This window comes from Passer montanus, unplaced genomic scaffold, assembly GCF_014805655.1.
Source record: "Passer montanus isolate IOZ18808 unplaced genomic scaffold, ASM1480565v1 scaffold2, whole genome shotgun sequence".
Taxonomy (NCBI): domain Eukaryota; kingdom Metazoa; phylum Chordata; class Aves; order Passeriformes; family Passeridae; genus Passer; species Passer montanus.
In genome coordinates, this window is record NW_024366591.1 from 23,643,846 (window position 1) to 23,669,660 (window position 25,815).

The following is a 25,815-nucleotide window of genomic DNA, read 5'->3' on the forward strand; positions in this document are numbered from 1 at the left end:
AATCTGGGTAGAGGCTGCTGCTCAGGGTCTGGCTGGGCTTCTCCTGGTGACTGGTAAGAAACTGCACTGTGCACCACTTGCTTTGTATATTTTTTATTATTGTTATTATTTTCTTCCTTTTTTCTCTTATTAAATTGTCTTTAGCTCAACCCACAAGTTTTCTCACTTTTACTCTCCCCTATTCTGCTGACTGAGTGAGCAGCTGAGTGATGACTAGTTGTCATCTGGGTTTAAACCACAACATGCATATGTCACATGGGCCATGGGGACAGGATTTATGTCCCCAGACACGTCTTCCACACTGAGCAAGCTGCAGAAATCTGCACCAAATATCTACTAGCTGAGGCACAGAATTTAAAGGAGTGTTTTCCTTCTTCAGCCTGCACATGTATCCTGCTTGTTCCCACCATTGTTCCTGCATAAAGCACCCCTGGAGAAGCCAGCTCCAGGCAGGCATGGCTCAGTTCCCTAGTATGAAGGAATTAAATAACTCAGAGCTACTGAAAGCACTATCCTACAGTGCTATCACCCTATTTCTGATATTGCAGCAGAGACTAAAACCTACAGGAGCACACTGTTCTCACAGAGCCTGCCTTACTGCCTCCCTGGAGTGACCTGCTGAACTCTCCGGTCAGCCCCAGAGCTGCTGTCCCTCTTGGTGGACTGGTCATCCACAGAACTGACATTTCTCTGGAGGGTCCTAAGGCACAGCAAGCCACTTCTCTTGCCCAGCTTTTTGTGCTTTCACCTCTCCTCTTAGCCCATGCAGCCATTATAGTGGTAAATACTGGAGAGTCTCTCTACTCCAACAATAGATGAGTGCTGCTTGAAGCACCGAGGAAGGATCTCCTCAAATGCTTTGGAGGTTCTCAAGATAGCTCCAAGCCAGAAAACACTTTTACTTGGTACAATTAACTTCCTGTTGGTCTTAGGGCACTGCTTTCCACTGCAATTTCATTTTAAGCTGGGAAATTTATTTTTTTTTACACTGGGACTTTTCTTAAATAATGACAAACATGACTGCACAAACCGCACATTGAACTTTGGAATCCATACTGTTTGACGAGTTTTGAAATTTTACAAAATAACGATCCTTACAACATCCAAGGGCTGTCTCCACTCTGTTAGAAAGTCCCAGTGGGTTCTAGAGGACTTCCAAGGCCAGAACCTCGTGGTTTATTTCTCAAAGATTCTCATTGCCATGCTCCAGCTCATGCTTTCTCCGAGGGTGGCCAGATTTCACCACACATGGACAGCACAAGGAACGTTTATATGAAAAGACAAAACCAGAAATATTCTACTGAGCCCAAGGCACAACATTTCTTTCAGGACTTGAACCTAATTCCCCATCATTCTGCAAATACCCCTGAAAAGACATTGCACGGAAAATGAGACTGCATTGCAGCACAAGATGCCTTCTGCTCTTTAAACAATCCCTCTTCACCAACACATATTCTCATCTGTGCATTTTTAATAGAAGCATAATTTTTGTCATATGGTGTAATGAATAGCATATAGCTAAATGGTGCGTATAAGACTGTAATTCCATCTGGGAGTTTGTTGACATTGATAAACCGCTTGGGTTTTGCTTTTGTGGTTCATGCCATTACAGCAGCTCAACAGGATTACAATCCTGTTAGGTATAGCTGGTTATAGGCATTATACCATATGATAATGATTGTATGTTTCATTAAAGAAAGTATTTAAAAATTCAATTCAAAATTCTCATCAATGGTCTGATAATATGGTATTAAAAATTATATTTATGTTATTTCCCGTATTGCTGGTCTAGTTTTTTGGTTTTTTTTTTAGATTCCTCATCTCAGGGAATGAAAATACTTTAGTTGGATTTAATTATATCTATACTGCGGGACCAAAGAATTTCCCTTGCAATTTTGTGGCATCACTATTTTTATAGGATATGAAAGCCAGAACATTGCATTGCCCATGAAGAAAAGTGAACCAGACAAGTCTAGTAATTTCATAGTCTAAACCAAGTCAAACAGATACAAATAGGGAAAACTGCAGGCTTACATTTTTTTTCTATAATTCCCAGCCACTAGCAGTGATAGCAGTGGCAGTGCTAAGGGTGGTTTAAAAACCCTGTGAAAAGTAACATTTTCCTTCAATTCTATTGTAATTAATAAATCAGACAATCCATGTATGCATTTCCCTGAAAATGAAGCTTATGTTAGGACACATTTCCCTCTTGTCCTCAAGTAAATGCATTAAAACCTGTGTGAAAAAGAGCTTTCATTTTTCTGCACTTTGCTCCCAGTTTGTCTGGATCACCATGGGTTTTAAAAATGTCAGTCATGCAGCCTGTCTCTAGCATGGCTTCACTCTGCTAATTGGCATTTAGTTCACAATGAATGACTTCAGCAAAGCCCAGATATTCCAGGCTGGATGGAAGGGAAATATTTCTGATAAGAACTCTTCCACTTTTACAAACCACTGGAATGGCCAACACTGCCTGAGAGATGACTGAAGGCAGTCATGGCTGATGTCCTGCTGCTTCTGTCCATTGTTCTCTGTGGAAAGGTTATTACCTGTAATACCCCCTGCACTAGATTTTCAGATTTCACTTTTTTCACCAAGCACCACTAGCAGGAAAATCTCAGGGATGGGTCACAGTAGCCCACAGCACAGGGCACACGGGAGAGAAAGCAGCTGCATTCATTGGACTAGATGAACTTTAGAAGTCCCTTTCAACACAAACTAATCTGTAATTCTTCCCTTTCCTACTGCTGGCTTTACTGAGCTGCTGCTCGCTCAGCACCCACACACCAGCCTCAGGTGCCTTGCTGCTGCTCCCAGGCATCCGCTCTTGAACACACAGGAGCTCTTGAACACTGCAAGAAAGTAGATACACACACACCACTCCAGTCAGCAAAACTGGGGAAAGAAACTAGGGGATAAAACTGCCCAAAGAGTCAGTGGAAATTATTCTGAATAATTATGATGAAGCCTGCATGCTGGATCATTGTCTGGAGGCTCTGCAGGTGATGAGAAGCTTCCAGGCAGAGGAAGTCTTTACAAAGCAACTGCTCTAAAGGTCAAGCTACCATTTAAAGTGTTAGGAGAGACTTGGGTACATTTGCCTGTTTATCCCCATTTCATGCAGTTTCAGACTCCACTACAGACTAGGAAAACTGAAGTTTCACTTACAACATAATGGCGCTTCCACCCTGTGGCTAGAACATTCTCCATAGTACAAAATCTTTGCAGACATAGCTTCTACAACAAACTCTGTGTAGATGTGGTGCATACTGGCAAGAGATGTTTGCTAGCAGTGTTTAAACCAGCTACCCAAACGACAGAAGTTAAACCTCTCAACAGAGCTTTTTGTTCTATAAGAACATAGAGTAGAACTGATGGTTTAACTAGTGGCATGTTCCCTTTCTTCTCTTCTGATACTCTTAGCTGACAAGGCTGTTTATGCAAAATGTTTGAATGTAAACAAACCTTCTGGGCAAGCCACACAATGGCCAGCTAAAGGTTCCAGCATTGATGGAGGGGCTGAAGCAATAGAGCTGTGACATGTGGTGAAGCAGCCTTCTCCTGGATCCTGGGCAACACCCAACAGCAAGACACAACAGCAACACACTTCTGAGGTGGGATTTAGGGTTGCAGGTTGCTCCTACAGAAGTTCTCTGGAGATAAGGTGGAAAGAAACAGAAGGAAACAGAAGGCCAATGAATCTAGTTTTGCAGTGATTTAAGATGCCTAAATCCTTTCACTCAACATGTGTACTAAATTCTCTTTAGTCTTAAAATACAACAATGATCAGAAAAGATTAATATATGGTTCCTTCCCACCAGGCTCTGTCTTTCTCATCCAGATATATCTCCACACTTGGCCAAACAATAGAGATTTTTCCTCTGTTAACAGTCTACAATTACAACAATTCCTGTGAGAGCAAGATAGAAAGCGAGGAAGGCTTGAAGGGCCAGTCTCTATCCCCTCTTGCACATCATTAATAACACTGTCAGTGAAATAATGAAGTCATCCTCATTATAAATGCAACAGAGAAAAAACAAAATGTGATTCAAGGTGGGATCAGTGAATGACACCATTAGATTTTTAAAATAATATTTAAAGTTGGCAAATTTGATCTGAAACCACTGAAAGAAAAATTTGGAAGACCACAGGGTCATTTTTACAGAATCCCTTTTGTAAATGTAAGGGCACTTTGCCCTAGGTTAGGATAGGATAGAGTTAATTTTCTTCTCAGTAGCTGGTAGGGTGCTATGTTTTGGATTTAGGATGAGAACAAGGTTGGTAGCACACTGATGTTTGAGTTGTTGCTGTGCAGTGCTCAGTCCAAGTCAGGGAGCAGCTGTGGGGCAGCTGGAGTTAAACCACGACACACATTAATGGAAGTTACACTACATGCACATGTAAAAGAGTGAAAATTAGTGTATATAAGTTATGATTCTGTTTTCTGATGAGTGCTGAAAAATTCCTGGAAAAACACTTGATAACTATTTAATGTTTTATAATACTTTCAGCTGCGTGATTTCCTGCTCTAAGGGGAAACATGGCCCTGCAGTTTATTTCACTGGGTTTGGAGAAAAGGCCATAGAGAAGACTTTTGGTATTTGTTTTTGAAGCTTAGTTTTATCCTAGGATGAGGAACCCTAAGCATTTTTACAATAGCTGAACCAGGAATGTGCCAGACATTACTGTAGCTGGTAATAATTTTTTTACTTCAGGAGTCACAAATTAAATAATCCAGAAAAAATTAATCAGGGAGCAGAAAGCTAAGACTGAGTAACCCAGATTCCAGGACAGGCATAGTACATCTATCAGAATTTTTAGGCAATTTGCAGGTGGAGCTGCCAAGAACAACTAGAGAGTGGTGTCCCCTGGAAGGGGTACAGCCATTCAGCAAACCCCCTTTGGCTTCTTCCTCCCTCTGTCCTTCATGATCAGAGCTGCATCTTCCCCATACTGTGCTGATCTTGGCACTGATCTGGAGAGAAAACAGTTTACAGCTTATTGTTTCACATTTTGCAGAGTCACTTTGTTTCTGGCATTTTGTGAAAGCAAAATTTTTCGTCTTTCTTAGGGTTAGACGCATTTATGGTTTTGCCCATATATTGCTATGGCTAGAGATACAATGCCAAGCCCCAGCAACTGGTTTGTACAAGGAATGGGTATGTGTTTCCAATTCCTTATTATGAAGGAGGGAAGAAATATGTCTTTCAGAGTCATTTAGAGGAAAGGAAACACCTTAACAATAACTTTTTAAAATGTACTGTTCTGAATAGACATGCTGTGGAGAAGATGGCAAGGATCTTCTCTTGTGTTAGATGTTTCTACTCCAAATACAATTATTTCTAGGACTTCATAATCTCCAGACCTGATTTAACAGTTTCCACATCACCTTCCACTGAAGGCAATAGGAACAAAAGGCCCAAGTGTATATTGGCTAATTCTTCCTTTAAAAGTAGGGGCAGCCACTGTGTGTTCACATTTACTGACATTTATTAAACTGACTTTTAGCATTACCAACTGGCCACGTGGATTTTCAGTCTCATGGACTGCAATTTGAGCTTTGGGATATATTCAGCTTGCACACTGTGAGCAGAACTGCAGCTTTGGACAGTTTTTAGGTGGCTGTGCTCAGGATAAAGCAGCCATTTGGTACTGTGTACACACTATTTTTAAGCACTGACCTTGCCTTTGATTTCCTTCCAATGCCTTCCCCTACATACAGCTCACAAACCAAGTACAATCCACTTATTTCTACGTGGTGATTCCTGAGGTTTTGTTGCTAGTTTGTTGGGTTTTTTGGAGATTTTTGGGAAAGGCAATTCTCCTTATTCTTACCAAATTTGGAGGACAGATAAATACTAGTGGCTGCTAGTCAGATTCCAGCAGACAAAACCATGGAGCAAGGAAACAAAAGGTTGTTCAACTCAGGATTTTCCTGTAAAATATTAAGTCAGGCCTACTTAACTGGGGTACTCTGACTTAGCACTGGCCTGAGGTGTCTGTTCAGAGTACCATGAGGGTCCATGCACCAGAGGTATGCAGGCACCTGGACCAGTCTTCAAGAGCTCCCCTTGCAGTTCTGGAGGAGCAGACACTTCATTTCACTCATCATTTAAATATCTGCTTTAAGATGAGATAACACACTCAATTTGTGTTTTCCATTGGCCATAAGGAGAGTCAGGGGTGCTTACTGCTCCTTGTACATATATAGGTTTGATAAACCAGCCTTGAAGTCATAAACAGAGACGCTAAGGGAGAGATGAGGGACGTTACCAGAAGAAACTCAACAGCCTTCCTGGTATTCTGTCCCATGGACTGCTTCTGCATTTTACTTTAGGAAGTTATTGAGAAACAAATGCAAACAAAGACTCGAGAAATTACTTGGACATAAAGGACCAAACTTCTTTCTCCTCGTTCCCAGTCCAGGATTGTACACACTAAACTACAGATCCCCATGCCACCCTTCCTTCTTGCTTCAAGATTTTAACATTTACACTGCACAGGTCCAGCTTCAGCAGGACTGGGGAGACATAACCTACACAGATAGACAGAAAAGGCTGGATTAGTTAAGAAGATAAACCAGTTAAAATCACTATTACAGAAATTGTCTAACACAGGGGAAAAAAAAAAAAAGGATATTTATTTGCTGAAATAAAAATGCACCAAATTAAGGTAGTGTACTACACATTTTAAAGTACTTACAGACTTCAGATTTTTAAGCACAAGGGAGTTTGAAACTCTGACATCATTATTATTAAAGTCAAGAAAGAAGTGGACAGAGATAACATGAATGTTTGTAAGTACATTACCTTCTTGTGCTAGGGAAATATGTATGCACATCTGCACTTATGTGTGTGCAAAATCATGCAGTGGGGGAGTTAGGAAAGGAAACAATTTAATTTTCCTAGACTCACCAGGAAAAATAAAAACAGATTATGGTGTACTTTTCCTGAAAAAACCCAATTAAAACTGTAAAATAACAATGGAGAAATTTCTTTACATCAGCACAGATTTCTAAAGGCTAACTATAGGCTATAGTTTATAATACAATGAATTTGTAAATGTTTTCATGAGTAAAACAAAGAATATGATTTTAATTTAATGGAAAAAAAATTAAACTGCAGCTAAAAGCAAGTATTAACTGCTTGATGCAAATGGCAGCGGTTGTCATGACTTTATGCTCGTATTTAGCTCAAATTAGCTCATATTTAAGGATTTAAGGATTTGTTTGTGTTTCTCATAGACTTCCTGATTGCCTTAATGTTATTCTACCATATACTTCTAAATATGGGAAGTTTACTCAGAACTGTTTATTTTTTTTTTTCAGGTCACCACAATTTCTTGAGATAATTGTTTTAACATTGCCTTTATGGGTGGGCTGTTCCAAGTCAATGTGGCACATCAAAATTTTCTTGAGGAAACCTGTTGAATTTCTTTGTGACTTTTCTCCCAGGGCCAAAAACTTTAAAAATTATGTTATTTTCTTCCCTGAGGTAAGAAATTAGAGCAAAGAGAGTTAGTGGCCTTCTATACAATCTAGTCAAAGCTTCTTCAAGACATTTTCCTTCCCTGTGTTCTTTGTTGTATGAGTTTTCTCTTAGCTACCCAAATAATATTCAAAAAGTTTCAGCACAAAGTTTCACTAGTGACTGCTCAACAACTATCAGTGAGTGGACTTTAGGTTTTCCAGGCCTTTCAGATGGTGCAAACTGCCTTCAGATCCAGGAACCACTGCAACCAGAAAAAACTTTCTTGGAGATGGAGGGTATGAGAGACCACAGGGCTTTCTACAGGGACGAGGGAGACGTTGCTTGGATAAACTTTTGTAGGTCTGAAGAAAATTAATTCATGTTCCAGTTATAAATTAGTTCACCATCTACATAAACCTGTTTTAGGAAACCAGAGGTGGTACACGCTGACACTCTCCCAAACCCAAACACTGCAGTAGCCACATCACAACCATTAAATTCTTGTTGGCACATCATATGACTATCAAAGTACAGGATGATGGCAAAGTTGTTTGGAGGTCAATTTATCAAATATTCTGATTAAATTAAATTAAACTTCTGCTCTACTATTAGCAGTAGATGGTGACTTAGTGTACAAATTTTGGATACATAGATCTAACACAACATGGTCCATGGTTGGTGTCCTAAAGGTATGCAGAAGAAACACACCACAGAAATAAAAAGCCACACTACCCTCACTCTTTGCAGCTGGCGATTTGAGGAACTGATTTGCTCTACACTTCATAGCAGTCATTGGCAAAGCTGGGAAACGATTCAAGACCTGTGTCCTAGCCATAAAACCATGCTTGCTCTCCTGTCATAGAAACAGGAACATGCCAGAGATGCAAAGCAAATGCCAAGTTGTAGAATGGGCCCCTGAAGTATTTTTCTCCCTGGAGAGAGATTAAAGCCTTGCAGTACTTATAAACACCTGCCTAATGATGACAGAATTGAATTTATTGCTTCTTGCAGCAAAAATGCCTCAGAAATAAGATACTAGATGCCCTATTGAGATCATCCAAAACAGCATGTGTTGTAGTTATCACAAACTTCAGGTGATAGCCCAAAACATCTGCAGCACATGTACAATTTGGTGAGCACTAAGGCACAGATTGTAGAAACCCTGCCTGGGACCCTCCAGAGACTGTAAAGTAGCTGAGACATGATAAGATTTGAAAGAACACCTCACTTCATGATCCTCTATCAGTACCCCTGCACAGCAGCTCCAGTGGAAGCACTGCCAGATGCCTAAGCTGTGCACCTTCTCCTTCAGCTTATCACACTCTTAGGTTAGTGAAAACACATTTCTGAGGCTGGGATAATAAGTTTGAACAGTGATCTTAACACAGAACTGCTGCACCTTTTCCTCTGGGAATCAACCGTCCTCCGAAAGCACTTACGCCACAAAGTATTTCTAAAAGAAGACTGGGCTTCAAAAATGTTAAACAAATGCAACATTTTAAACAAATCTTTCTAATCCCTCTTGACACATCCACAAGGTCAAAAACCAAAGCTGCGCCATAACCAGCATCTGTAAGAACAAGTAATATCACACCTATACAAAAAAACTGTCCATCTCTACCATGTATAAAATTGGTATGAGTAAAAGCGATGTCCATGAAACTAAATTTGACAGAGATGTTAAAGGTGAGGAACTATAATTTATATATTCCCTGTAACACGGTCAAATTCCTGGTAGAAATGGCAAAACAATCTAAACCTCAGCCACCTAATATTGTTGAATTTCTTTGCTCTTATTTTACAAAAAAAAAAAAACCAAACAGTTTTCATGACTTTTTATTGATAGAAGATGTAATCAAAATGGTCACTTCTGACTGGAGAGATTTAATCATGCAGGTTGAGGAGGAACCTTATTTGCAGGTCATAAATTAGGTGAAAAAGATCCATGTTTATTTATTTTCATTTCTTCTCCTCTAGACAAAAATCCCTATTTTATTATCTGGAACAACTGGCAAATATTTTAAAATATGCTCCTTACAAATTTAGCTTCATTCCTCAGATGTCAGGCCAACAACAGCTAAAAGAAAAAAACCAAATAAATTCTTGCCCTGTTCACCCTTTCACCACCTTCACAATTCTGTTCCTCTCAGGAAAACTTAAGAGAACTGGTGAACATTGCAGTGTGCCAGAGAAGTCAGTGCACACAGGCTATTTTAGATCAAAGGGAGAAATGCCTTCTGAAGTGCCAAGAGCTCTCTTGCTATTATACCAAAAAAAAAGTGCCAGTTCATCTTTGCTGGTGGATTAAATATTATGGAGAAAGAATGTATCTAACAAGGGCAGAGCTGGGTGACTAAAGACATTACAGGCTGGACAAATACAATTTTCAACTCTTTTTGGAAACAGCCCATCCTGGTGCACAAAGGTGACATACTAGGAGGGCAATAGAGAGCACATGCCAGCTTCAGCCCTGGACCAACTTCAGCCAATAGAAGATAAGTAGATCCAAGAGCGATGCAATTCCCAGGATGACATTGTCACAGAAGGTGCATCCATGGCAAAACCAGAGCAAGCTCTGAAAGAAAGAAGCTCAAGGACATTTTAATACAGTTTCCCACAAGTAAAGATAGAAAGCTAACTGGATGATTATATCCATGGTTCTCATGCTTTCAACTCAAATGTTAACAAGAAAAGGTTTTTTACCTCTTTCACTTCTGAGCAAGCCACCCTCAGTCTGCTAGACTTCACCTTTGAGCTGCCTGCTAATCAGATTCCTAAAAAGTCTTGCTTCCTGACTTCCAAAGGATTGTAGCAGCTACCTCCTCTTGACTTGCTTTCTCTGCAAGTACTAATTTATTTTGTACCTTTTTAAGTCTGTGACCTTGAAACAAGAGGCTTTAGGCAGCAATTTGAGCTCTTTTAGCACTCCAAGGGCATGCCCATCTGATCTTTTTCTATCAGAAATGTCCCATGTTGTGAGACCAATGTCCATCACCCAGGCTTCTGTCTCCCACAGTGGCTGTTGCAGAGGTGGCTTAAGGAGAGCACATGAAAAAAGCCACTATCTGAAATCTAATCCTCATGCTCCTTCTGCATCCTGCTGTTAGATTTCAGGTGTTAGAGGGAATATCACTGCCTTCCCAATAGGATCTGGTTTGCACCTTTTACCCATTAGTTTGTCTAATGTATTTTGAAACTCCTGATGTGTTCTGACTTCACACTTTCTTGCAGCAGCCAGTTTTAGGAGTTCATTACAGGCTTTGAAGAAAGGCACTTTTAAAAACCTGTTTTAAATTACATCCGATCAGTTTCAATACATGTTCTCCAATCCAGGACTGTAGGATTTGGTAAACAAGTTTAGCACTCATCTTCTGCACTGCCTTCTTGATGCTGTAAATCAGCTTCAAACCTCTTCAGCTTTCTCTCCAAACTGAAGTGAAACCATAAGCCTGCTATTACTTTTTTGTTTTTTTTTAAAGCAAATTTAGATGCCCTTTTCCATTTTTGGGGGTTTTGTGGGTTGTTTTTTTTTTTTGTTGTTGTTGTTTGTTTGGGTTTTTTTGGTTTTTTGGTTTTTGGGTTTTTTGGGGGGGTTTTTTTGAGAAAAAATATGCCCTTCTTGAGATGCAGAGACCAATTGTAGGTGATTGGTGTGGAGGCACAAAGATTTTCTACATTGACAAAATGTACTCTTTGGTCTTGTTCTCAGTACCATTCCTGATATGGGCAATTTTAGCTGCAGGTACACACTGAGTCAATGCTGACAGAAAACTGATAACTCAGCATGGCTTGGACTGGTTCTAAAGCACCACAGAATTGTTTTGGAGATGCTTAAATCAACTCCAAACAAGAGGCTAGATCACACAGTCAGACAAGATAATGCCATGCAGAGATGCTTGCTTGAGCCTGGAAGATTTACAACTACACAAAGGCAGTTCCAACTCCTCCTAGATTTGGTAGCAGCTTGTCCATTTAAGATGCCTATAATCACAGCACATCAGGTAAAGCAGGCAGGCCAACAGCCCTCCTGTGCATTTGAAATGTCTTCAGAACAGTACCTCTCTTTTTGGGAGCCTTCTCCTCCCTCCCCAAGCTCTGTATCCAATACAACATCTGCACTCCATGTACAACAGAGTTAATAATTACAAGAAAAAAATCACAGACTAGCAAATTCTCCACAATTTAAGACCTGTTTTCAGTCACCAAGAAACTTTACCAGTATCCCATCTGAAGGGCAAGGCATAGCTGTTATGTGACAGTGGAGGATGGAAAGTATGAACAACTTCCTCTTCACCCAGTGCTGCATGTCTTCTCCCTCCCTATGTATGCCACTGATGCACCTCAGAAAATATTTATGGGTTCTCATTCAAATACTTCAGCTGATAAATTTAATATCATATTCCCTGGGGTAAGCAAAAAATAAAATATTGCATTGGCCTTCACACATGTGGATATTATATTACTTTACAATGAAACCCAGCAAGCTGCACATTACAGTTTTTACCACAATCTCCTTGGTAGGAATGTTTCAAATACATTGCATATGTGTGAATACAATATAAGCATACTGAAATGCTTTGAACACTGTAATACATCAGACACTTGAGTCAGGGAGGGAAAAGGAAAAAAAAAGCCTTCACCTATCTTGGCTCTTATCTCAAGTCTGTGCTGCTCCTTTATGTGTTTGACCATGGTGTTCTTTGGTCTGATGGATGGCGTTGCTTACAACATATGAAGTGAACTTCCAAACAACTGGATCCTTGACCACATCCCCCAAAACTGTTCGCTTGTTCATCAAGTATCTCTGTGAAGGAAAGCAGACGAGAGTGGTGGTACAGCCCTGTGTGGTACAGCTCCCACAAAAACGGATTAAAGGCGTCGCAGCTGTACAACAAAGTCCTTGGCTTCAGCAAACACATTTCTACACGCCGTAAAAGCCCCGACACCTGACGTGCTGGGGTTTTACAAGGCTGCAACGCTGGAAAGTAGGCATAGAAGCCGGCAGCACTCAAAGGCACTACAGAGCCACACTGCGCACTGGCTCCCTGCGCGGCCGGCACCTGCTGCCGCCGGCCCCGCTGCGGCCGCGGCGCGGCTGCCACCTCCCGCCCCGCCCGGGAAGCGCCGCCGGCCCGGGATGGGCCCGGCACCCGGGACAAGCTCAACGGGGCTCGGCCTCCCCGGCCGCCCAAACGGGGATACTTTCCCATTCTACACTTTGCGAAATTATAAGCTACAAGGACCCACCCACGCAGACCTCCCAGCGTGAGAGTCTTCTAAACTCTGTTTTTCAGGGATAAAGCACGCTTGGAAGCTTTCTGTGCTTAAAACAAAATGCCCATGTGCATGAGCACTATTCATTCCTAAAGAACAAAGCACTAGCGAGTTAGTGCATCCAAGGAATGAAAATGCACAGTCAATGAACATTTCCAAATGGCTTTCCAAGCCCCTCACAGGAACTTGGTGGCACAAATATCCATCACTTTTTTTAACCATAAAAAACCACAATCTTCATTTGGATTTGTTGGGGCTGGTTTTGAGCAGGGGGGTTGGTTGTTTGGTGGTATTTTTGGTTTTGCTGTTTTGTTTATTTTATACACTGCAGATTTCATCCCAATAGAACCTCGGATCATTCTTAGAGTCTGCTGGTTTCCCTTCAAATTTCCTGACACAACTGTAGAAAAAATAGCACGTGACTGCATGTTTAAATAACACATACATGCAAGAGACTCAAACAGGACGGCACACACAGCCTTTCTTTCCCACCTAATACTATTGAGCTTTGTAATCCACCTGTAAAATGGCACACCCACGTGTCTGCACCTTTGCTCTTCCACCCCTTGACAGTTGCTCTCCCTATACTTTGCCACTCATTTTACGGATTTTTATTGGCAAGAAGTGAAGTGTGAGAGAAAAAGGGTCACCTCGAGGCTCACGGCCAGATTGTCTCATTGACTAAGCCTCTTGCAATTGTTGCTCTGCCTCCGCCTGCTACTAACCATGTTGACCAGTCTGCCTCTTCTCTTCTTAATATAAGAAAAATCACTCAAACTACATATCCAAATGGTGTCTTTAGGGATGTTTTCATACAATTACAAGTAGAAGAGGCCCATATATTTCCAATAACTTTCATCTGAAAAGGACATGAATACGGTTTGAGGATCAGATAGAATCATGATGCTGTTCACAATGATCAAAAAAAGATCAAGACATACTGGTTTTAACAGAAAGTGTAAAAGCTGTTGTGCTGAAAAACAAATGGTAGATAACCATGAGGGAAGAGTCAAAATCAGGTGAGATTGTTTTTTTTTGGAGGGATGGAAGTCAGCCTCTGCAAAAACAGGATTTGAATTTGCATGTTTTTTTCAAATACAGTAGCTTGCTAAGTTCTGTGCTTGTAAAGGTACTTCTTGTACGCGAGCTGACAAACATTCTATTTTGCTGCTCTGAAAACAGCAAAGCTGAAGGGTCTTACTTGAATTTTGTCCATTCAAACGAATGGATGAAAAGGAATATATACCACAGCTCTATTGACATATGAACACTTTTATATATATGGATATCTAAGGGTGTTTCATTTTTTTTTTTTTTTTGAAGGGGTTCCACAAAACATGACCCCAATTCCCTTAAACACATAGTTTTAAAACTAGAAACCTTTTAGTTTTTTTCACCATTTGCCTTCCTAAACCTGTCCTAAGCATCTGTATTATGTTATCCAACACACTGGCTGCTAACAATACAATCAATACAAAAGGTTACTTAGGGGTCATGGATTTTTTTTCTGTCCTCAAAATACAAAGCTTATTTTAAGAGTGATCTGACCACTTTCACTGCAGAAAATGTCTTCAAACCATTCAGGTGAGAAGGGGGAAAAAAGCATACTGGAAGTATGGGTTTTTGGGGTTTTTTTTAATATGAAAACAGGTAATTTAATAAACATTTTTCTGCACATCCACATAAACCACATTTTTTAACTTTCAAGACTTGATTATAAATTTTATAGGGCAGGAACTTGGCATGCCAGGAACTGACATAAATACCTTTTTCATCACTTTGGAAAATAGTGTCTGCTTGCTTACACTTTAGCATATTTTAGATCAATATTATAACTCTACTGTTCTGCTTCAAAGTGTAAAACTTACCTTGCCTTAGACCTTAATCAGACTACAGCAAACATGAACAGATTCCTGACACTGACTGAGCTATAGGACAATTTAGGTTGATTTGTACCTAAACATTTTCTCCCTTGTAGATATATTTTTACAGAACTCTGGTTTGTGCCTCTTAATCTTTCAGCAGTATGAAATATTAAGTATCAATAATTTTTTTAAACAAACCCATCAGATACAATCCAAATTGTGTTTGAATTTTAATTTTTTATTAAATTTTTTTAAGCATACTTGTTAAAGTATCCCCATTGTATGTAATATTGTGTTGCTCAGAGGTCTCAGTGAAAACATTTTAAATACTTTTACTTACAAACTATAAAAAATTCTCTCCTAACTGTTTTTGGAGAGGAGGGGAAAAGCTCCTTAAGACAAAGTGATTTTCAGATTAGTTTCCATTAGTTCATATAATATGATTTGGACACTTTCAGAATGAAAAGGAGGAAGCACGGTAACAAATAGCTGAAAGTTCAGATATTTGTATAGTGGTTTACTTCTGCTAAATATTATATCATAATTTAGAGTAGATCAGGTACATGAAACAGTTGATGTATTTAAGGCTTTTTGTGCTGGACTTACATATAAAAATAATGCCAGTGCACCAAGAAATTATGAATGCATGTGGGATCATTACATACAACACATACTAACCACTCCATCTGCTCAGTTTATTGAAGACATTTGTTAGTTGACCAATGGCTGAAAACATTTCTGTGTATTTCCTTAAATGTTTAAAACCATTGAAAAAATAATGTCATTACTTCTTCTTTCCTTAAGGCTGAAAAATACAAACCACATCTGTGTTCACCTAATATCTGCTCTCTGTTTCAATGGTCTTGATGCCTAAGATTTTTAGCTTTTTATATTTTTCATGTATTTGTAGCTTTGTAGATTGCTAACGCATGGCTGTAGCTCCTAGAAATTTTTCCTGTCCTCTTTCCCTACATTTAGGAACAATATGCTAACCTCCTAAACACATTCCTAAAATATTGTTTAGTCTTACTCCAAGAAGAGAACCAACTACAAGGGTATTCTGCTATACAACCAGAATCTGGACTAGAGAGAACAGAACTGGGGCCAAGAAGCCCCTGGGCTGCATCCAGTGGGACAGTACCCTGGGAATTATTACCCAACCAACCAACATTTTAATTGGGCTGTATGTGATAAGTATACTAATCAATTAACCTTATAAAATTGTTTAATTACTGTGCCATGTTCAGGTTTTGCCACATTGTGTATCTGAAAGCTTTCAAGCAAAGGTTTGCCTCTTATGTTATCAGTCTAACGTTGTTAGGGAAGATCTGTCCTATTTTCCAGGCAACAGCCGAATACAGATTACAAATCTTACTGAGGCTTCACATCCCAAACATATCACCTCCAAAAGATCTTCAAGGCTGACAGATATATGTTCAGAATTCCTTCACATCCTTGGAAGAGAGACCTTTGTAAAGTCTACAGGAAAGGGAGCAGGTTTCAGGGACAATGCTTGCACCAGCTTCAGGAAGAGAGACACCCGAGGAATACTGGCTTGCAGCTTTTTCAAAATGAACAAGGAACAAAATCAGGCAGATAGAGGCAATTCTTAACCAGAAATGTTATTAAATAGAAAATATTGGGGCCTATGCCTTGTTTTTTCTAAGGTTATTTTGTGGCTTATTATTTTTTTCTATATGTGGGATTAGTTCTCTCCCTTCATAAAGTACTTAATGCATTAAAATAAGACGGGAACATCTCTTCTCTTGGCAAAGCAGGCAGAGTAAGCAATGCTCTCCACATTAATGGCTGAAGCCCACAGAAGTGCTTGTGCAGCAGCAGATTTGCTGCTGACAAGCCTTGATGACCCCACACTTGCGCTGCTGCAAAGCACACCAGCACACTACCATGGGACCCTGCCGTGAACAAGCTGTCCTAAAACAAAATTACCTTCAAGTGAGCTCTCAGGCTCACGCATCAGCACACACACCCCCTTTTAACCAGAAGCAGCAGAGTTGCTGTGCCACTATCCCAGACTCCAAGGGACTGAAACAGTGAAATATGCACATGGGAAACAGGGCAGGTCAGGTATAACCAATTCTCCTCCTGAGCTGTATTCAGGCCCATGACTCCATCAAAGCAGGAACTGTGCAAATGTGCTGCTGTGCAGAGCTTGAGCTTTTGTGACCTACGGCAAAACACAGACAGAAAACCCTAGTGGTCCAGATGACAAACAGGTGGTACTACAAGAAAATGAGCTTAACTGGTTTCAAGACTTTTATTATCATAAAGGATGTTCTCAAATGCTCTCTGGGAGTCTGTTCTTGACACCTTCACAAATTACTTACCAGAATTTCTTGAAAGGACTTCAATTAGCTTTCTACTTCATGGTGAAACATTTTTAGGCTTGTAAACACCTACCCTTTCACACAAAACCACCGAAGCCCACTGTTTCAGTTCAGAAAACAAAAAATTCTGACGCTTTTGCCAACTAAAAGCCACAAAACATACATCATTGAGCAAACCATTTTGTTATTCCAGCTTCAAAAAGAAACCATGAAAGTGACAATATGATGAACAGAGGAAAAGTCAGGGTCAGTCCTGGAACTCAACTCTGAAGTTGTTAATTTCCATTCCCATGTTTAGTGCTGTCTAACCACATCCATTCTGGAGACCAGTAATGCACCCCTTTGGGTAGGGGGGCTGCAACCTCTAGTAGAATGCCAAAGCCTACTCCTCCAAAATCCTATCTGAAATCCTGCAGGACATATCAAAATCAATGCATCTTATACAGTTAAACAAAAAAAAAATACTCTCTATCAAGAAAGCATCAAGATATTGCCTCTCTTTACTCTACAAAGCAGAGGCCTCAGAGAAGCATTTACTAAGTGTTGCAGTATGAAGGACTAGTAAGCACTTCTTCGCCTCAGCCACTTTAGAAAAATAAAATCTTTACTAAATATCAAGGTCTATCAAAAGCCTTGCTTAGAATTTGGATCTCGGGAAATTTTTGAAAATAAACTAAACCCTAGGCATAATTTTAAGTAAAAAGCATTAGGCAAACAATCAGTTCTCCAATGCTTACTCTGCATTAAGCTCCAAGGTCACTTCTTGTAATGTTTCATTTCCTAGAAAAGCCCTAATTTGAAACCTAAGGATTTGGATAAGGAAATTTAGATTTTAACCTAAATTCTTCTTTCAAAAACACTCAGGAAATGTTGATTCCATTCCAATTAAAAAAAAAAAACAACTTGGCATGGAAAGATGTCATCCCCTAGTATTAATATTGTTATGTAAAATGGTATTGTGACACTAAAAAAATTAAGACGCATTCCTGAATGTTTACTGTGTCATTCCTCTGCAGCTAAAGAAACACTGCCTAACAAACTTGCTGTAAACTACAGCCTCCTCTTACCTGAATCCCTTCACAGCAATTAAGAGGAAATGTAATCCAGCTACTGCTAATGTTGCCATTCTACTGGTATAAATCAAGCACAACAAACATTTTGATGTTATTTTTCTCACACCAAGTTAAAACATGTATTTTGTAAACCTTAATAGCTTGTGTGAGCTGGACTCTTAACATATATGAATTAAATAATCAAGCACAACAAACATTTTGAAGTTATTTTTCTCACACCAAGTTAAAACATGTTAAATGAGTATTTTGTAAACCTTAATAGCTTGTGAGAGCTGGACTCTTAACACATATGAATTAAATCATGGAATATATTAGGTTGGAAAAGATGGGAGTCCAACTGCAAACCAAACACTGCCAAGCCCACCACTAAACCACGTTCTTAAGTGTCACACCTACAGGTCTTTTAACTGCCTCCAGGACTGCTGATTCCACCATTTCCCTGGGCAGCCTGATCCAATGCCTGAGCATATTTCCTAACACCCAGTCTCAACCTCACCAGGCCATATTCTCTTAACCTGCAACTTGCTACTTCAAAGAGACCCTCACCTCATTACAACCTTCCTTCCAGGTGGCTGTAGAGCAGCATGGTCTACCCCAAACCTCCTCCAGGCTAAATAACCTGCTTCCTAACTGGCTCCAGACCCTTCACAAGATTTGCCAACCTCCTTCAGACAAACCTTAAGGTCTGTTTTCTGAGATAAGCATTAGTTTAGCAAAAGGATACAGACCTCACACACTTGAGCAGGTGACTTTACTGAGTACACCTGAAAATGTTAGTATAGAAACATTTCCAAGAACCAAAGTTCCCCAGATCCAGCTACTACAAATTAGTAGACAGGGACAAAACTAAGAAACCCTTCAAGAGCCTGAAGAGCTGTAAGAAAAGTCCATCTGAACCCAGCTGGAGAAGATGCCTGCCTTCACTCTCACACTTATGACTAGAGATATCAAGAAGGGGTTACACACCACAATGAAAACTTAAGTTGAAGAGCCTGAAAACAGATAAAACATTCCCATCTCAACCACAGGTGCCCAGCCCCACATATTCACATTCATGTCTTACACATCAGCATAATCAACAATTCCTTATGACTCACTCCACTTAAGAGCTACTCTGCAGAAAATTTAAGACAGTCTGAATCCCTCGCTTCCAAAAGACAGACAAAAACACAAGTTCTGAACATCAATTAACTACTACAAAATCCAAAACACTGGGCAAGTCAGGAGCTTAACACTGCCTAATCCGAGCAATGGTAATTCAACCACTTGGCTATCCTACCTACTGAGAACTACAGAATCGTATCTACAAGATTACAATACTAGTCAGAAGATGCTATCACCCACAATTCAAGGCAGAGAAACAAGTAAAACATATATTGTGTCCATTAACTTCCCTGGATAAATTAAGAAAACATTTCTAGAAATCCTGCAATATCTCAGAACTGGGAAACAGTTAAGGCTGTTCTTCCCATTTGTCTTGACAAAAGGACCCAAATTTTCATCACAGAGGCAGCAATACTTTAAGTAGGCAAGTTACTAAGAATCTTAAAAATAGACCAAAGCACTATCGAGCAAGGACAGTATTTAACTGTCTGCATTATTGCAACTTTAATCTGTGCCATGTTCTAGCTGGTAACTTTTGGGGTAGGAACAGAAAACAACTACCCTAAAACAGGAATGGTGGCAAGGATCCCCATCATCTTTTCAGCAAACTGACACAGTTAAAATACTAATAAACTACACCAACATTTGCAAAGTTTTTTGCATCTTCTGATGCTATCCTTTGTAACGAAAAGGAACTGTTCCACGGACACCAAATCATCACACATACACTAGACTGGTTCAAAATTTATTCATCATTCATTTCTTGCACTTGAAGTACTCTTCGATGACATCCTTGGCCTGAGATTCCTTGCCATAGTCCTGTAACACAAATTATTAACCCATTATTAACATAAAAACAGACCCATCCTAACTTTTACAAACTGTTTTTCACAAAGACAAATGGGATTCTGATACTTGCTCACAAAAAATTCCCAAAATTCTATACATGTAAGCTCAAGCAATTTGCCAGTTCTCTCCCTGTTCTTTAGCAAGACTATTCTAATAAAGCACTGTTTTACTTAATTCAAAGGAATGCAAACAAAATCTTTTTTGCTTAAAGAAACTCAAGTAAAGCATGTGCATACTCAATTAAAGCAGCATAACTATGAAAATGCATGCAGAAGACACTAGTCTTCATTGTGAAGATGTAGCCATCTCTTGGGACCTCAGAGAACACAGAGTCTTCCAGGCTCGTACTGTGGCTTTACTTTGCCAGTGTTATAGTGAAATGAGCTCCGCTAAACACTTTCCAGTTGAGCGGAACACTGAACTGGCTTTTCTGTCTTAAGCAAAGCATCCTATCTTCCAGGCAGGCCTTTCCTTTTGATGATTACTGGCAGGTAGGCATAGATACTTTGAGGACACAACTATTAACTCATAAAATGCACATGAATAAATAAACATGACAGGGATGATGATATAGGAGAGAAGCTCAGGTTTACTATCAACAATATACAACTGTTAAAAAAATAAAATTTAGGAGCTGTATTTAATAGTTCCTTATCTAAAGCAACCTTTGGTTTACTACTTATTTTCAGAAGTCAAGAATTAAGACATAACTAGCAATCTTACTTTGACAACCACACAACTGCAGCCCACCACTTTGCGAGGTTTTCCTTCTCTGTCGATCTTGCAGAGACCCACCCATTCGCCCAGCTTCTTGTTGTCATCAACCTGTGCAGAGCACCACATCACGTTAGCACTTCCCATCTCTGGCACACGTGGCTCAGCCCAGAAGCTGCTGTACCATCAGAAGCTTTGGGTAACGGATGGCTGCTTTCCTCACAGGCATCAGCAGAGGGAGCCAAAGTATCATCATCAGTACAGCCTGAGCCACCCTGGAGTCACAGCAATGTTCCTCCCACCCTCCACTCCCAGCAAGAATTTTGCCTCTTACTATTATACAGGACACAAGAATCCACTTCAACTGTGCAAAATAACCAATCCACATCCCTTGCCATTTACATCCACAAGTTTTGTACTGTGGAAAAACGGCAATCACATAGAACCAGAAGAATCTGCTGCTAAAGGAAGTTCTGCCTAGGGAAGCCATACACAAATTACACTAGTCTTCTAAAGGTTCAGCTCTCTACATGCTGAAACAAGCAGCGTAACTGTTCCAAACTTTTGTCTCAAGTTGACACTCACCTTTATTAAGTTGATCTGATGTTCTGCACAGAGTGCTTCAACTAATTTTACATATGTGGGTTCATCACAATTTGAAGCCAGAACACAGAGATGGGCTTGGCGTCTAAAAAAAATGAGAACTGACAGACATTACTTTAGGCACTAATTAAAATTTCTTGATAATCAAAACCAAAAATAATTGCATTCAGCACATGCATTTCTAGAGAACCACTTCCTAAGTTTTAGCTTTTGGTTATGAGACACCACAAGCTTTTGAAATACTACATATACTTTTGATGTGATTTGCCACTTTTAGTGTTATTTATATATACATTACAGGCTACTCATACATTGTTAGCTTTATCCTCAGATTCTATTCCTGTTTTGAAAGCTTCTAAAAATATAACTAAATAAATTCTCAGCCACTGGAAAAAGGTCCAATGACTGGATAAATACCAGGTTCCCCATAGAACTGTCCTTGTCACAAAGCAACAAAGTTACAAGTCACTTTTTCTAATTTACCACAGATTACAGTAATTTAACATTAGAATTTTAATTACTAAAAGCTTGAATTTCCACATCAAGGTGGAAATCTTTTCTACTTACGTTCAGAGAAGCTGTAATGACAGGGCCCCAATTCTAATTAGGATCTTTGTATACTGTGGTACAATGTTAAGATACCAAAGGGATACCTGACAACAGAGAGAGCTGAGTAGGTCTTCTATGCTTAACCTAATGAAATGTGACCTCTGCAAACAAAGCCAGTTTTCCCTAAAAAGACTGTCTTTATCAGGAGTGTCAAGAATGCCAGGAACATTTCCAAACAAGAACCATCACACACAAATGTGTAAAAGCCTCATACAAACACAACCCCCATCTGAACACACAAACTTATAAAGCAGGGGCTGAACTCAGAAGAGCTCACACAAACTGGCTGCCAGTCACCCAAGCTGCATTTCTGTGCCCTTGTTTAGTGCCTTGTCCCAGAGGATTCTGCATACAGGTTTGTCAGACAGCAGTTATCACTCACAGGACGAGTGAAGGGGTATCCGACTAACTGAGATGTCATCACCCAAACACTGCAGCTTTACATTTAAGCAGATTTCCCTTGCAAGGCAAGTACGGACTTGCATATAAACACACAAATGTCTATGTACATCTATATATACAGATACACTTTGCTCTATAAAAGACCATAACTGATTACCCCATGACTGGCAGGTAAGTTCAATGTTGTTTCGATACTGCAACTTCAATTTACTTACTGTTGCAATACACAAAAAGACAGCAAAAAAATTATAAGAAAGCTATGAATTTAAGGCTTTTTCATAAAAATGAAATTAACTTTCAGGAAAAGTCTGAAATACATATTAACCCGATTAAAAGTTTTGAGAATACTTTATTACTTTTAAAATGTAAGGTTCTTGAAATGTAGATTTTCATAGCCACACACAGCAAGCACCATTCCATTTTCTTCACAAAACCAATACACCCACATGGACACTCAGTGGCACAGGGGCCACAAAATGACAGAACCTAATACACCAGATGCTGCTGTTCTTCAATAATTTAGTTTCTGTATTTTAAGATTCCACTTTAAGGCCCCAAACCACAAGCTACAAAGGACAAAAATTACTGGCAGAAAGCTATAATCTTGTGTAACTTTTGAACTGAACACCTGAACAAAATGGCCACTGCAGGTGTTCAACACACCTCATCACAAGGTCTCACCCAGTTTTACTACTCACAGCAGAGAAACTGGTGACACCACACTTACTTGTCCAAGGCTTTGGCTGCTTCACGGATACCGCGAGCAAGGCCATCGTGGATAAGTGCGGTCTTCAGCACTTCTTGCAGAGCGGTGTTAACATCCATTACACCTCCAGCAGTAATGCTAAAGAGAAGACACACAATGTTCTGACCGTGCCAACAATTTTCAACTAAAAGCAAAAGCTTCCCGATCACCTGCAAGCATCCGGCCATTAAAAAAGTACAGAAAAAAAGCAAGTTAAAGCACCATGCCAAAGGAAAAACAGACGAAGGGCGAACTTGAAGAAAGCCAAGGCACTGAATCCTCCTGGCGAGCCACCGCGCCACGCTGCCTCCGCGCTCCTTTAGGGAGCGGAGCACGCCATGCGCACAGCGGCCCTGCCGGGCGGACCCGCGCCCATGCCGGCCCGCAGGAAGCACGCAGCAGCACCGCGCCGGGGCCTGCACACGCGGCGCAGCCAGAGCTCCCGAGCGTGACCCGGAGCGCCCCGGCCCCTCCGCCCGCCGCCCCCGACGGCCCCGGCCCTGCTCACCCTTCCTCGGCCATGGCGCTCTCGGTGGGTGCGGTCCCCGCCTGGGTTCCTACTGCAAATACAGACACAGGCCGCCCCGGTGAGCGGCGCCGGCAGCCCCGGGGCCCCCGCCCGGCCCGCTCCCGCCGCGATGCCGCGCCATCGCGGACACTCACCCGGCCCCGCCGCGCGCCGCTGCACAGAGAGGGGGCGCGCCCGCCGCCGCGCGCTCTTATAGCGCGACAGGACCCCGGCCTCTGCGCGTGCGCGCGCGCCGGGGCTGCCCGCCGCGGTGCCTGATATTCGGCTTGCCCGCCGCGTGTCCGGATTTGTGCACGTTTGAAACCAAGAGGTGGGAAGTGGTTTGAGACAGAAATTAAAGGATGAAACTGAGTAACTGCAAGCAATAACTGCAAATTTGATTTGTCAAACTTTATGGGAGATACCCCTGTTGTTAGCAATGGCTGACAGCAGTCACAGCAGAGGATTAAAGGAGGATTCCTCCATGAGGAACGAGTTTAAATAAAGCCTCACAAGAAACTCGGTTTGCTATTTTCCCGGGAAAGAATGGCGCACATTAAGTCTCCGAAGGAAAACTATCACCCAAGAGGTTCCATAAAAGGAACGTTGTTCTTTTAATGGAAAAACAACTTCTAAGTTGTTAACTTAAAGTATCCATTTGGTTTGGAGCAGCAGCTTCTGAGGGGAACACCATCTGTGACGGCTGGGCAGGAGTCACCCGGGCTGGATCCCCAGCCAGGGCTCACCGGGGCTGCTTCCCTCGGGCAGGATGTTCACCCTGTTCCTGTCAGACACACACAGGTCATCCAGCTGTGATTCCTGTCACACACACACGGCACACCCAGCTGCGATCCCTGCCACACACACACAGGTGACACAGCTGTGAACCCTCACACACACACATGTCATCCAGCTGAGGTTCCTGTCACACACACACGGCACACCCAGCTGCGATCCCTGCCACACACACACAGGTGACACAGCTGTGAACCCTCACACACACACATGTCATCCAGCTGAGGTTCCTGTCACACACACAGGTCCCTCAGCTGTGATTCCTGTCAGACATACACAGATCCCTCAGCTGTGATTCCTGTCACACACACCAGTCCCTCAGCTGTGATTCCTGTCACACACACCAGTCATCCAGCTGTGATTCCTCACACACACACAGGTCCCTCAGCTGTGATTCCTGTCACACACACACAGGTGATTCAGATGGCGAGTGCAACACAGCCACAGCACTGCCACGTGTTCTTTGCTTGGGTGCTCAGTCTGACACGGGGCTTTGTCCATCCCAGCTGCTTCAGGTGGGTGACTTGACTGTTGGGTACTCTGCATGTCACCATCTTTGCAAAAAGCACATAGTGACAAAATATTAGAGAAATAGGTAACAGATATTGATGGCCATGGTTTGTGGCTAGTGCAATCAAACACATTTGTCACCAGTGTTGTCAGCCACCTTTTCCACAATATGTTTTTCCTTGGTCTTCCTGGTGTTGCCAAGCAGCAGGATGAAGGCTAAATACAGCTAGGGAAGAGGCACTGTGCACAAAGTGACTCACTGGAGGTGATCAGGGCAGAGGAGGACAGAGAGGAAAAGTGGAACCTGCTCAGCTGTCTCGGAGCCACCCCACATGCCCCCAGCCAGGCTGCACAGCCTTTCAGAGCCTGCCCGGGGGCTGCAGCACTTCCACGCTCCAGCTGTGAGACACAGCTCGTGTCAGCTCTGAGGCAGTCACCTACATTTACACTACAGAGATCTAGAAAGGGCACAAGCCAACCTCTGAGCAAGTCATGGAGAGAGAAGCACAGTATGGGGGCTGTCCTCTCCCTGCAAGCTGAGCTACCAAGGACAAAGTGGGTAGGAATGACACTGCCCACTGCTACCACGGGCAGCCTCTGAGATGCATTTGGCACCTCCAGTGCTGCCATATATTGCTTAAAACTCTGAACTGAAACTCCTGTTGCATTACCCCAGTGTGTTGCAACCAGTGCAGTCCCAGCATAGATCTTCTAATTTAGCAGCTCCTGTGAGACATGGTCCTGACTTCTTCCCTCCTTCCTCCACAAGAAGTGGGAACATGTAATTTCCTTTGCACTGCTCAGAAAGCATACAAGCACACACAAATAATACTGCCTGCTTTTTTCCCATCTCTTCAGGGAAGAATATGTTTCCCTATATCCACCCCTCACTTAATCTTCTTGTGCCCTTGAAAAGCCTCAAAAGCACCTAATCTAGAGAGTAGTTT

The 25,815-nt window shown here is 41.4% G+C and overlaps 1 protein-coding gene and 3 non-coding genes across 5 annotated transcripts; all 4 read right to left on the reverse strand.

Moving 5' to 3' along the window:
• Positions 1 to 19,861: 19,861 nt before the first annotated feature.
• RPS12 (ribosomal protein S12) lies at positions 19,862 to 23,798 on the reverse strand. Of its 2 annotated transcripts, XM_039707566.1 has the most exons (6): positions 23,719 to 23,798; positions 23,564 to 23,615; positions 23,038 to 23,154; positions 21,282 to 21,384; positions 20,706 to 20,807; positions 19,862 to 19,952 (listed from the first exon to the last, which is right to left on the reverse strand). In XM_039707566.1, exons 2-6 carry the CDS (start codon positions 23,575 to 23,577, stop codon positions 19,890 to 19,892), a joined length of 399 nt encoding a protein of 132 aa, XP_039563500.1. In that variant the 5' UTR covers positions 23,578 to 23,615; positions 23,719 to 23,798; the 3' UTR covers positions 19,862 to 19,889. The 2 variants fall into 2 exon arrangements, with proteins under 2 accessions (XP_039563500.1, XP_039563501.1); XM_039707567.1 differs by lacking the exons at positions 23,564 to 23,615; positions 23,719 to 23,798 and having other exon boundaries at positions 19,863 to 19,952; positions 21,282 to 21,400.
• LOC120501504 lies at positions 20,277 to 20,410 on the reverse strand. The gene has a single exon (XR_005627315.1). It is a non-coding gene; the product is annotated as a small nucleolar RNA SNORA33 (small nucleolar RNA).
• Positions 20,876 to 20,959, reverse strand: LOC120501505. Its single transcript, XR_005627316.1, has one exon. It is a non-coding gene; the product is annotated as a small nucleolar RNA SNORD100 (small nucleolar RNA).
• Positions 22,264 to 22,338, reverse strand: LOC120501499. Its single transcript, XR_005627310.1, has one exon. It is a non-coding gene; the product is annotated as a small nucleolar RNA SNORD101 (small nucleolar RNA).
• Positions 23,799 to 25,815: the final 2,017 nt, after the last annotated feature.